General features: G+C 37.3%; 1 protein-coding gene across 4 annotated transcripts in view; it reads right to left on the bottom strand.

Moving 5' to 3' along the window:
- The window catches only part of RAP1GDS1 (Rap1 GTPase-GDP dissociation stimulator 1), a 155,688-nt gene extending 141,554 nt beyond the window's left edge, over nucleotides 1-14,134 (bottom strand). For 3 of the 4 annotated variants that reach the window (XM_068542467.1, XM_068542469.1, XM_068542470.1), the window contains exon 1: nucleotides 13,931-14,115. In XM_068542467.1, the coding sequence (XP_068398568.1) occupies nucleotides 13,931-13,934 (4 nt within the window). In that variant the 5' untranslated portion in view covers nucleotides 13,935-14,115. Of the gene's footprint in view, nucleotides 1-13,930 lie in introns of all 4 variants that reach the window. The other variant, XM_068542468.1, reaches the window with a different exon arrangement.
- Between the last annotated feature and the right edge of the window lie 269 nt (nucleotides 14,135-14,403).

Below are 14,403 nucleotides of genomic sequence, written 5' to 3'. Positions count from 1 at the left end.
CACCCCAAACTTACTGGCATAAAACAAAGGCCAATTTATTGTGCTCACAGATTCCATGAACCAGGAATTCACAAAGGACACACTGAGAATGGCTTGTGTTTTCTCCACAAGGTCTGGGGCCTCAGTGTTGTCTCAAAGGCCAGGAACGTCTCTGGGAGTGACTCAAAGGCTGAGGCTGGTATCATCTGAATCATCTGATAGTTCATTCACACACATGTCTGGTGATTGGCCTGGAAGGACCTGAATGTTAGGATTGCTGACCTGAGATCTGACACCTGAGGCCTCCTTACGTGACCTGGCTTCCTTACAGCATGGCATCTGCAGGGTCTCAGACTTCTCAGGGCTCCAAGCAGGCCAGTGTCTCCACAAATAAGGTAGAAGCAACAATGCCTTTTACTACTGAGACTAGGAAATCACAGCATCACTTCTGCTGTCTTCTATTGGTTACAAGTGAGTCACAAGCATGCTCAGATTCAACAGGAAGAGAACTCCCCAACTCTCAATGGAGAGTGGCAAGATTTAGAAGAATACCTGGGGCCAAGAGATATTGTTGTGGCCACCTTTGGAAAATATGATCCGCTACAGTAACTTAATATTCACTACATAATTTGGTTAAAATAATACAACAAAGAGCATTACACCCTTTGACTGGTTTTAACTCTGAATATAAGATAAAGTTTCCCAAAAATGACTGTATTTTCAGCTTTGGAAGTAGAAATTAAAATTTATATGATTGGGGCTTCCCTGGTGGCGCAGTGGCTGAGAATCTGCCTGCCAATGCAGGGGACACGGGTTCGAGCCCTGGTCCAGGAAGATCCCACATGCCACGGAGCAACTAGGCCCGTGAGCCACAACTACTGAGCCTGCGTGTCTGGAGCCTGTGCTCCCAACAAGAGAGGTCGTGATAGTGAGAGGCCCGTGCACCGCGATGAACAGTGGCCCCCACTTGCCGCAACTGGAGGAAGTCCTCGCACAGAAACGAAGGCCTAGCACAGCCATAGATAAACAAATAAATAAATAAATAAAATTTTAAGGGAGAAAAAAAAATTAATTAATCAGTTAAAAAAAAAGAATCCAAATTATGGCCGTATCTGTTTCTATTACTCATTCTTTTATATTATTCTTTATCTACCAGTTAGAGGTTAAGCTTTTCAAAAGCAAAAAAATGTGACTACTTGCACTACTTATTTTGTGACTTTCTGTAATGCCTAATGTGGTAATCTTGTGTTTCTGATCTGACTATGGTGCTTTATACAAACTATATAAAAGCCAGAAATGTGACACAGTTGACAGTTATTTTTTCTGGGAGCTTACCACCACCCTCCCCAAAAATGTGCTCTTGCAACTAAAAGGAAATTAAGTTAATCAGCTCATATAAATTTTGTCTTTGTTCTAACTGATTTTATTTCTGAGGCCAACTATATCTTATAATTTTAAAGATAAACCAACATTTATATTTCTGTGAAGCATAAATACATCAATGTAAGTTTTACGTTCTTATAATGATCAGTTTCATCTTTCATAATGAAGTTACTTGAGGAATCTTAGAAGGGGAATATTTTTCAGAAGAGCTAACAGAAATATTTTTTACAACCTGACAAATTTGTTGTTAAAAAGAATCTTAGATGATGTGAGATTCTCACAGTTTTGAAAACAATTTTTTGTTAAAGTACGATGATCGCTGCTTATATTTTTTTTTCCTGACTATAAAAAACAAAACTCCACCCATAAGTTCAGGGAACTTACTAGTTATTTGAAATTATTTTATACAACTATTTTTATATAGTTTTAAAAAATAATTTAAAATTAAAAAAATTTTGAATTATGATTTTATGTAATTCTTTTTATATAATTATTTTAAGTTTATATAATTCTTATATGTTAGAAAATACTTTCTAATACATAAGAAAATAATATTCTCTAGAAACAGTTTAGCAGTCTTATTGCACTTTGATTGCTTTTATAAATGCCATGCCATCATTTGCCCTAGAAAATGTATTTTATGCTTGAGAGTCAAAAAAGAAAGGAAAAATACAACAGATCTTGGTTTGGGGGCTAGTCGGTCTTTATTAGGTAACTGAGCTTGAAGTTTTCCATATGATAATTTATATTAGTATGAAATGGGCATCCCCCTTCCATTTTTAATTGAAATCTATTATTTGGTTCCTATTCAATAATGATGTAATATTTTAAGGATATATATGAAATGGGGATTTAAAGACCTTAACTAACTTGCCAAAAGGCTATACTAAACAATTAATTAATTTACGGAAAAGCAGAGATTCCATCCTCTATCTCTTTGATTTCTTGTATCATTTGGTCAATTGAAAATTCAGTTTAATCATCACTGATGACCATATATATCATAGATAGTTAACTTTGCTCTTGACTAGTTGTACAATTTAATTTTCACAATTTCTTAATTTTAAAATAAATGTATTAATTTTCAAAAGTAATATAAGTTCAAAATTTTATCACAAGTTTGAATACAATTAACTCTTTAGTAGTTCAAAAGCTGTAACAGAAATTTCAGACATTGCAAATTTAAATACTTTCAAGAGTGAGAGAGTACCGAGTGAGATTTGTAGGATTTAAGATAATAGTAAGAGGGACTTCCCTGGTGGTCCAGTGGTTAAGAATCCGAGCTTGCAATGCAGGGAGCACGGGTTTGATCCCTGGTAGGGGAACTAAGATCCAACATGCCGGGAGGTGAGGCCAAAACAAACAAACAAACAAAACAATAAAAATAAAGTGGTAAAAGAAGTGTCTTTAAAAAAAAAAAGATAATAATAAGAAGTAATGAACTGGGGACCTTATACCCTGCCTAAAGGACAACTATCATTGATTGTCACCAATAGAAATACAGGTTCAGAGATCCTAAATGTTTAATTTTTCAAGAAAAGTTGGTGAAGCAGATTTTTATCAGAAATTTCCTGATTATTTAAATGTTGACAACTAATTCCAATTTCTAAAACTTCATTAAAAAAATCCTTCTGCAGATTATATGTGGCCCATGGACTGCTGGTTTGCAAGCTCTGTTACAGACATGTCTATCATCACTATAGGGTAATGCTGTTAAATTAGAAGCAGAAGACTGACCTGAATCTATAGTGACTCTATAACTGAACAAACAAGTATTTACTGAATGCCAATAAGAAATATGAAACACTGAGCAACTAAAATTATTGAATTATTGAATGTGTTACAGAAGTCCAAGAAGTGAGAGGTGTCCAGAGAACAATAAGAGGTCAGTATGAGAGGTCAGAAGTAGTTTTCATGAGCTAGACTAAGGAGAATGAATATGAAAAGTTATTCTAGGAGAAGGGGTAACATGAACAGTGGTGTCTTGGTGGTATCACTGACGAAGAATATTTAGGATAAAAGAAGGTGTATTTCAGAGAGCAGTGAGAAATACAAGAGAGGTAGCAGACTTCTATGGACCTTGAAAGCTAAGCAGAGTTTAGACTTGATGTGATCGACAGTTGAAGCAATATTAGATCTTGAGTAGGGAAGTGACATGATCAATGTGGTGTCTTAAAAAAAGATGGTCATAGAACATAGAAAAGACTGGAGAGCACAGTCTAGTATCGAGAGGCCAACTAAGAAATGGTCTCAGTAGTAGCTGAGGTAAGGGCCTGGACTCTAGCAATAGAAATGGGTAGAGTTTCCCGCTCTCCTATTTACCTGAATGAATCCTTGTTATTAGCTTGTTTGTATGTGTGTGTGTGTGTGTGCGCACCTATGTGTGTGTGTGCACTTTTTTTTCATTAACAGATTGGAGCTGGCCTAGTATAATGAACAGAACACTAGTTAAGGAGTTAGGAAATAAAGATTCTAGATCTGACACTGACCCTAACTAAATGTGTGAAATTGGGCATGTCTCTTAATCTCACTGAGCCTCAGCTCCATAATCTGGACAGAAAGAGACAGAGCCAGATAGATGTCATTGTTTGAGGCCCTGGGTCTTACAATTCCGAAAACCAACAATCTGAAGTATTCAGATAAAAATGTAATCTCTGGTTTCTTTTGAAAAGTCCGAAAATCTGGCTTCCTTGGGCCCTCATCTGTACATGGCAAAACCGGCTGGAGCTGAGTAGGGCATTCCTCTTTTAGGCTGGGCACATACTCTCTTAGTTGGCCATAGTCCCACCATTTCCCGTTGTAGCCCTTCAGTGAGACCCAGCATTAGTTACAATTCATCATGCTTTCATTGCTGTTTTTTTATTATGGTAGAGAAACATTTTTCTAAACTTTGTCTTTTATCAAAGGTGAGAAAATGAAAGACAAAAAGAAAGACATTTTGTCAAGAAAAACGAAAGAAAGCATACATTTTTATGGAAATAAAATATTCCTTTAGATTTAATATGCAAAAGAAAAAGAGTGCATACGTGTGAAAAGATCACCATTTAACCCTCTTTAATCATATAGTTTCATTTGAGTTTGGAAACCCTGTAATACATGTTGGAAACCTATTGAAAAAAATATCTAAGGAGTGAAATGATTAGATTCACATTTTAGAAAGAGTACTCTAGAAGCATGCAAGAACTTAAGAGGGGGAATGCTGAAAGAACATCTGTTAGACTAGTAAAGTGGTTTCAAGAGGTGAACTGACATGTTTACAGTGGAGAAAGGAGGAGAGGATTGATTCAAGCAGGTAGAACTATTAGAATTTAGGGAACCCAAAGGGTGTTGGAAGTAGAATGATTCTAGATTTTAGGAATGGTTGACTGGATAAATGGTGATATCACCCAGGGAGTTACGGAATGCATAAGGAAGAAAAAGTCTTGGGAAAAGGTGAGGTAGTATAGCATTACTCTACAGCAGGAGTTGGCCAACTACAGCCCACCGCCTGTTTTTATACAACCCACGAGTCAAATGGCTTCACATTTGTAAATGGTTGAAAAAAGTCAAAAGAAGAATATATGTCATAATGTGTAAATCATATGAAATTCAAATTTCAGTGTCCACAAATAGAGTTTTATTGGGACATAATTCATTCCTTTATTTATTGTCTACACCTGTGTTCACTTCACTATGACAGAGGTGAGTCGTTGAGACAGCAACCATATGTGGTACTCTCATCACTTTACACTGTTGCTTGATGTACTACAAATTGCAGTGACACAGTTATGATTGTTCACTGTTTCGAGTACCATGTGTATTGCCATACCACAACATTTCACTTTGACCATCACATCAAAACGAAAAGAGAAAAGTATACTTCAAATATCATGCTTTTAATGTTTAAAGTGGCATATGGATTATTTTGTTACTGAATGAAATGGCAAACCACTGTATCACACAATGACACCATAGCTACGCTAGAAAAATTCAACATATATCTATATTACCAGACTAAGTATTCATCATATTCACAATTCATAGGAAAGTAATCGTCAGAGGAATTAGAAAATACAAAACAAAGTACCTCTGGGAGGTTGGGATTGACATATATACACTACTGATACTATGTATAAAATAGATAATAAGAACCTACTGTATAGCACAGGGAACTCTACTCAAAGCTCTGTGGTGACCTAAATGGGAAGGAAATCCAAAAAAAGAGGGGATATATGTATACATACAGCTGATTCACTTTGCTGTACAGTATACACTAACACAACATTGTAAAGCAACTATACTCCAATAAAAATTTTAAAAAATAAATGAAACAAAGTACCTCATCACAGCAGAATTTCTTCACAAAAAGAAAAAGTGAAAATGAAGTTGCAAACAAACTAAGTTTCTGAGGGCCTCACTTATTAGTCAAGCAAGGAAAGCTGTTTACTCATGGTGAGTTAATTAAACTGTATTTTGACTATAGCAGTTTCCAGAGGAGGAAAAAACTTGTTTAAGAAAAGCCTTTCAGTGAGAATAGCTACCTGAAGAGGTAAGGGCACTGGGAGCTATATCAATATTCAATTAAAAGACAAGGCAAATAATTTTAAAAAGGTTTTCCTTGGTTCTTGATAAATTAACAGATAGATATTTGCGATACTGCATAGTGTTCTTATTTTCGAGAAGTCAAGGCTGAACGTGAAGTGACTGAAGAAGAGCCTCTATAAAGACTGCATAGAAGAGGCAAAAATATTTTTAAAGTTGAGAAAACATTAATTCAGTACAACCTGAAGTGGAATCTATTAAGATGTGTTACATCTGATGGTGGTAAAAACATGTGAGGAACAGAAAAAGGCTTAGTTGAATAAATTTACAAAGTCTGTGAAAATAAGGTGTTTAAAGTCTATGTTTCTTCATTATGTTATTAATCAGCAGGTATTTTATGGGAAAAATATTTTAAACTAACATGTATGATTGAACCAATAGTATCAACTTCATTCACACTCACAGATTTAACCACTGTCGGTTGTTTGTACTTTGATAAGAAATAGAAGCTGCATATCCTAACTTGCCTTACCACACAACAGCTTAAGGGCTTAGCAGTTGTACGGTTTTACAGTGATTTTTTTTTTTTTTTTAGCTCAATGGTGAGACTGAAATTTCTGAACAAAAAGAAGTGCCTTCAACCATTATTATCAAACAATGAATACCTTTGGAAATTATATTTTGCTGCAGATTTGATAATGTCTCCTTGAATCTGACCTGAAAGTCAAGGCAAAACAGTGCTTATACGTGAAACATACTGTGTTAAGTCATTTTGACAACATTTTCAAATCACAAGTAACCATCAATCTGCTTTATACACTTCTTGTGCTGTCAAAAGCTAAAAACAATAAGATCTCTGTGCATATACAAATGTGCAACAAATATATTATGCAAGCTCAAACTACAGTTCCAGCAGTGTTTTTCAGACCTCACTGCAAGTGCAAAAGAAACTTCCATATATCAAAATCCATTTAACTATGCAATTGAGGACTTTCAATTGGTTAATCTGCAATGTAAACAGCATACTAAATGGAAACTATCAAGAAAATCTAAAAGAATTCTATAAATACCTTCCATACAATTAATGGGATTATTAAGATCATATGCCCATGATTGACAGCAGCATTTGGTAGTACCTGTCTGTGTGAAAACATGTTTCAAAGACAAAATCAATTAAATGCCTTTACAGATCTGCATTAACAAATGAACAACTGCAATCAATTCTGATGATAGGGTAACTGGAAATCCCAATTAAATGAAACTGCTATCTCAAAAAAGGAATTACAATCCTTTCATTCGGAGACCTGTATTTTACAATAAATCATGTTCAATTCATGTTATATTTTGAATTTAGTCAATAAAAATTTTGTGGATATTTGCTTTTTCTCATATATAGGTTCACTCTTATCTATGTAATATCCTTGATTTTGCCTCTTGGCCTACAAAGCCTAAAATACTTACCATCTGGCCCTTTATGTAAAAAGTTTGCAGACCTCTGCTTTATGGTGATGCTATTCAAAGTGCAGCATCGTCTGGGAAATGTCTTGACAAGGCAAATTCTTGGCCCATCTCACACCTACTGAATCAGAATTTCTGAAGGTGAGCCCAGTAATTTTTTTTTTTTAACAAGCTTATAGGTGATTCTTATGCAAGCTAAAGTGTGAGAATCAATGCTCTCAAACAGGATTTTAGAGATTTAGCTCTGTCCCCTTGGATAAATTATTTCTTTGAGTAAATAAAATGGGGATAGTGTCCCGCACTTCACAGAACTGTTGAAGAGATTAAAACTATTTAAAAAAATATTAAAAAATGTAAAGTTTAACATGATTACTGACATCAATAATTCTTAATAAATGGTAATAAATGATAATTACGACTTCGAAGGTGTAGTGGGGCCTCCTTGCACCAGCCCATGAGATAATTAAATTTTTAGGAATTTTGTGAAGCAGTTATTAAAATAGCCATTATCAAAAATTAAATTTTATAAACTTAAAATTAAATAAGTTATATTAAAACAAAGTTATTAATAGTCAAAACGCATCACTACTTAATTACTTTACTACATTTTATTATTATCTGTGCTCATGAGGCTATTATGTCTGTATGGTGGATATATTATATAATGGTGTGCTGCATCTCATTTCTTCCCGACTATGCATTCACAGGAAATCAACCACCACAAATCAGAGCTTTTTTGGAGAAAGGCTTCTGGCAAAACATTAATCAACATACCTCTGGTTCTCATTATTAAAAATTACACAATGAATTCAGTTTTGAACTCAATGAGTTTGAACTGACTATGCACGTAGGGATGTCTAACCATCTACTAGATAAAAAGATAGAGCTCAGATATATATTTTTAGGCATCAGTAGCATATAGACAGTAGTTGAAGCCATAAACATGGACAAAATTGAGCAGAACAGCCTTTAGAGAAGGGGTCAGATATAGAAACCATACGGAAAAAGTTAATTTTGTGAACAAAAAGTCAGAAGGACTTTAGAGTTTATAAGTATAGCCAATTATGGCTAGCAGCTCAATTTAACTACTCCCATTTATCACTATCCTAATTCTTAGTTTTAACTCCTGGAATGCTTCTACCAACAAAAGTTGTATAAATAGATGTACTGAGAGAATTACATTACTCTGCAATTTGAATTCAGCATCCATATCTTAGCCAGCATGGGTAATGGTATTTTAGGCCATCTATTTAGACAAGTCTAACAAATTGGTTCATACTCAGAAGTTTCTACCTCAAGGAGACATTGCCCTTCGAACAATAAAGAAAAACAAGTTATATAGGGATGATTATAACACACTTAAGACATCAATGATATTGAGTATATTTCAAAGTTTAGTTTCAAAGAATTACAGAATTTTAGAACCAAAATAGACTTTATAACCTATTCTGATACCTTAATTTTTTTTGGCTCTTCTCTCCATAAGAAAGAGCTGTTTGTCAAGTTATATGTCTAGGAAAGCATTTTAAATTAAATTTTTTCCTTATCAGTTATCTGAACATCTCATTATCTAAAATTAACATGGACTTCCCAAAGGAGATGATCTTCCTTCTCCATCCCTCCTGATGTTCATGAGGGGATATTAAAAATTTACATAATTCTTTATGGCTGTTGCTGGTGCCTCTGATAACTCCAGAATCACCAAGTTCAGTTCAGCTGATCTGGAATCTCTGGAGAGAGCAATCACACTATTTCCCTAAAGGCACCTAGAAGCTCCAACATTCCACTGTGAAAATTAAAACTCTATGGTTCTCAAAATGAATTAAGGCTATTATAACTTTCCAAATAGTAGTACTAGAGACTTCAGAAAATATGACTCTGCCGAGGATAGTGAATCTAGCTCTCTCCCGTATGAAAAAAAAAAAGTGGGCATATACAAAATAGATATAAAGCCAATAAGAAAAATTATTGAACTAGTCAATATATAATCTATGCTCTTTTAAAATAATAAATTTTAGTGACTACCAGCTTACAAAAATATTTTATTGCTCTACCTTGACTTTTAAAGAATAAGTAAAAGTACCAATTTTAACTATTTATCTACGAAACTATTCCAGGACTTAGAAACGCAAGCCAAAACAAAAAAACAAAAAAACAAAAAAAAGACTTATGCGTAAGGCTTATACATACTTACAGAGAAAAAGAAAACTCCATGAATTAAGAGTGTAATTAGAGGTGAACATATAACTAGAGAAATCCCAAATTCATAAAGATGAATAATAAATAAAAAGTGATAAAACCATTCATTAGTAGAGTATCCTTTATGCAAACTGTCATGGAAAATTATAAAACCATTTCTAAACTCACTCTACATGACAGATACTGCAAAAACAGAAAGTATACTATACTGAGTCACAAAGACATAAAAAATGGAATGTCAAAGAAATGTGAGGCGCTATGGTGAGATTACAAATTGTTAGGCAAAAAAATAGCACGTGTCATTCCACATAAAGTGAGACATTTAAAAAATGTTTAAAGAAAACTATGCTTACGTACAGATCTTTAAACGGGGCAAGGAATATTGTACTGCTATACATAGTGAACTCTGTCTCCACTTACTCATTAGCCACTTAGCCTTTACAACTGACCTCCATAGCTATCATACCTCCTAAAGCTGCTTTTTAGAAAATACCCTAGGTAATATCCTAACCAAACTACATCAGCTTGGAGCCTTTTCTCAGTCCCATTACTCTTACCGTTCTGAAGCAACAGCCATTATTGACCATTCACTCTTGAAATCAACCATATGCCTATTCTAGTCTTTCACTCCTACCTACTACTGTCTTTTTTGGTGTCAAATCGTTTCATTCTTTTTCCTTAACAATGGGGCATTCTTCAAGATTCTTACCTTGGACAAATTTTCTTCTTTTTCTTTGTTGACTCTCATCCTCCTACCTAACTTTAAATATTATCTCAGGAAAATTGTGGATAACATCCAGATCTCTAGCTCAAATCCTCTCTTGAGAGTTAAAATAACCGTTAAATATTTTTTACCGAGTTTTGGTTGGTCAACTGATGTTTACTGCATAGCTCCTACATGCAAGACACTACTGTTAGGAAATGTATTCAAAACCTAATATGAGAGTCCCTGTCATCAAGAAGCAGAGAAGCTCAAAGGCAAACTAAACAGTCCAACACATCAGGTCCAAAACTGACTATTCATTCACGTTTCCTCTTCCAGTGGATTAAATAGATATTTAAAAGATCCCACATTCTCATTATTGCCCAGGCAACAATGTATGACTCCTTTCTTAATTCCATATTCTTTATTGCAATTTTCTATTCCCATTGCCACAGGCTGGTTCAGGACAGTATATATTTTCACCCAAACTGCAACCACCACCTTCTGAATTATTGTCCAGTTTCTCATCCAATCCATCCTGCACTCAACTGACAGATTAATTTTCCTAAACCACAGATGTGCTCCATCACTTACCTATATAAAAATGTTTAACAGTCCCTCAATAGACAAGTCAAGTCTAAAAACTTCTTCGGCTTGGCATTCAAGGTCCTCCATTATCTGTTCTTTACCTATTACAACTTTTTCATCTCTGTCACCCAGTATTTCCTTACCTTTTGCTCCAGCCAAACATGGTTATTTAATCATATCCTGAAACTGTTTGAATGTTCCTATCTCTGTATCTTCCTTTATGTCATTCCTCTCCCTCTACTCCCATCCTGATTAAGTCTCCGTTCATTTCTACCTTTCAGAAGCTTAACCAACCATTAGATCAAATAACATCATTTTTCTGAAAACTCCTCTCCATCCTCTGAAACTATAAAATACGTTAAGGTCTTTTGTATCACTCATACTTTATTTCGTTACCTGTGTATGTAGAACATTATTCCTGTTAAGATTATAAGAAACTTGAAAAATGTTTTATTAATTTTTATCCTCCCACAGTACATTACACGTGGTTGATATTCAACAAATTACGCTGAATTTATAATAAAATATATACATAAAATAATAGCCATGGTCCATAAGACTACACAGGAAGTTTCCTTCACTCTCTTATGGAGAAAAATCACTGCCACGAGAATATCCTTTTAAAAAATCACCTTATTTATTTCTTGAAAAGACATTAAAAAGTGATTTCTCCGCCTACCATTAATCAGTATACCCCTTACGTATATATGAATTGTTATAATAACTTCCTTGGCTTCGAATATAGCATTGCTTCCCAAGGTTTCAATTTTACATTATTGCATGTGCCTACTGATCACAAACTAAACCACTGAAAACAGCAGTGTAGAAGGAAATAGCTTGCCTGGTGGCTGCTCCAGAACCCGTACCCCTCAGACAACCCAACTTATTTTTTTTGAGAGAGAGAAGAGCAGTCATAGTGTAATTATACTTCTCTGTTCCCACTCCCTTCACATCTCCATCACCTCCATAATACCTACCAACCCGAATGTTTGTTCAGAGCCCATACTTTCAGGTTCACAAGTTGAAAATAATAAGACAGGTTTCCAGTTCAACAATTAATTCACCAAAGATTTACTGAATACATACTATGTGGTAAGCACTGTAGAGGACCCAAAAATTCATAAGACACAAATTTCACCTTCTGGAACACACGATTAAATGCACAACACACACACCTTAACAACTCCATTATAAAGCAGATTACGTAAGGGCTAGAAAGCCTCCAGCAAGGTACAAACAGCATGGTAAAAGGAGAGAGAGTGCTTCATCAAAGTATACCTGACAAGCTTCAAATGAGAGATGCATTTCTATTTGGACTTTCTTTGAAATCAAGTAAAGAATTCAAGATTTTCAAGATTAATTATTTTTAAGTAAATTATTTAAGTATTTTTTCACTGGTATTGCAACAGAATGGAATTTTTTCTACTGAAAAGGTACTGATTTAACATGTAAGTTAAAATTTTAGTTAAACAGACTTTTTTTTAGCTCACCTTGAAACATGGGGAAATATATCTTATAGGCCAAACTTGTGCCTATAATTAAGAAGAAAATTTTTGTTATGTTCAAGGGAAAGACACAATGTGTCCAATAATCCGAACTAATATTTATTTAAAATTCTACTCCCAGAGAAAGACTAGATACATATAAATGGGCCGCCCAATTTTGACAGAAATCTGTCAGCATACCAATAGTACATTAAAAAGGAAAAAACTGAACAACTGAAAATAAAATTCTGGGACCTAGATTCATTTTTCATTCATACCACCTCCTCTTGTAACAATGATCTCTTCCTCATATACGGCCAAAGGTCTGAATCAGAGCTTGGAGCATTTGCTTTTCGAGTAGGCTCCATCGACACCAGATACTTCTTTGAAGATTCAGAGTTGCCATGACCTAACTCTGTACGTGTTGGGCAATGTATTGACAGATGAAAGGACCACACTCATCTCAAGCTTAAAATAACTTGCAGGGAAGGGGTGGGAAAAGTCCGAGTTGACAGATGCCAATGTAGCAAATTTTAAAAAGAGGAAACTATGATAGACAGGAATGGAAGCAAACTGGGGAACGTGCAGAAGTATGGCATTCCAAATTGCTACTATTTTTTAAAAACTTTCGTCTTTTAATTACATTACAGCATCCATGAGACGTTTCTGCAATTACTGAACTTAACAATTAAGCAACATATTATGAAAAAAAATTTTTAGGTTTAAATTACATGCAGTTTTATAAAACATATTTGCTTTTAAATATCTCATCCAAAACTCTTGATATTAAAGCGAAAGAACTAAAATCGGATTATGGAGATTTCGACAAGGGAAGCTGGGAAAGAATAACATTAAGTTCGGTAACATGTTACAGGCAGCTTGCAGTTTCCCTGCTACAGTAGGCAGGCGAAGGAACCAAGAAAATGGGTTGAGCACAGGAATATTGCACACTGTAGTCACCCAACACTAATTCAACAGATAGCGGGCTCTATCCATCCTTCCTCAACGTTCCTCGTGGCCTCTGACAAGTCATCCCTTCAACCTATGAGACTGTCTGCTCTCCCCCCACCGAAAATAATTTCCGTGCAGGTTGTAAAATCTCCCGCACAAACTACTTGCTCACACCTCCTCGCCTTGGGATGGGCAGTCCCCAAGATGGGGAAAGGTCGCCCTGGCAGAGAAGTTACGTTAAGTGGTCTTTCCCGCGGTCCGCCCCGACCCTCCAGCCCAGCAGCCGCGGGAGAAAGGAAGCGGGCGGCCTCCGAAGAAACCGGGATGGGGCAGCGGATGCGAGCCCGCGAGGCAGGCTCTGTGGTGCCCGAGCACCGGCTCGGGCAGGAAGAATGGAGGAGGGGAGGCGAGGCAGCGAGGTGCCCGAGAGCCGGGCGGGCGGTCCGGCCCCGCGGCCCGACCCCACCCCACACTCGGGACCTTCCCAGCCCGCGGACTCGGCGTGCGTTCCGCGTGCGCCGACTCTCCCCGGAGGAAGAGCCACTGCCTCACACCAGTGGATTCGAGAAATCCGGCAACTTTGCGCGAGAAATGCTTCCCACCCTGCAACACGCCGAGAAAGAGAAATATGTCAGGCGATGACGGGGGAGGAAGGATGACTTACCCATGGTCCTCCCAGAGGGTGAGGAGCCGGCAGGGCGAGGCGAAGGTCTCCGGTGCGGGCGGCGCGGCGCTGTGTCCTCCCTCTACCTCCGCCTCTCCTGCAGCCAGGGAGGGACCCGCGGGGGGTGGCCGCCGGGGAGGAGCAGCTACTGCTGCCGCTGCAGCTGCTGCAGGCGGCGCGGCCGCGGCGGGGACGAACGGCGAGGGGCGGGGCGGGGTAGGGCGGGGCGGGCGGGCGCAGCCTGCGGCGGGCGCGGCTCCGCGGGCGGGAGGCGGAGGCGCCGAGCCTGCTGGAGCGGCGTCCGCCTCGACGCGCGGTCTGGGAGCGCCCCGCCCTCCCCACCGAGCATGCTCAGTACTTCCCTTTTTTTTTTTTTTCCCCCCCGGGGCAAGAGAATCTGAAAGTGCTGGTGGGTGTGTATTTGCGGGTCGGCTGCCGCCGCCGCGGAGGAGCTTGATGGCGGCAGCTTGAGG

The sequence above is a fragment of the Eschrichtius robustus genome, chromosome 4 (assembly GCF_028021215.1).
Source record: "Eschrichtius robustus isolate mEscRob2 chromosome 4, mEscRob2.pri, whole genome shotgun sequence".
NCBI classification, from domain to species: Eukaryota; Metazoa; Chordata; class Mammalia; order Artiodactyla; family Eschrichtiidae; genus Eschrichtius; species Eschrichtius robustus.
The sequence above is the reverse complement of the archived record's forward strand: the minus strand, read 5'-3'. Positions and strand labels throughout refer to the sequence as shown.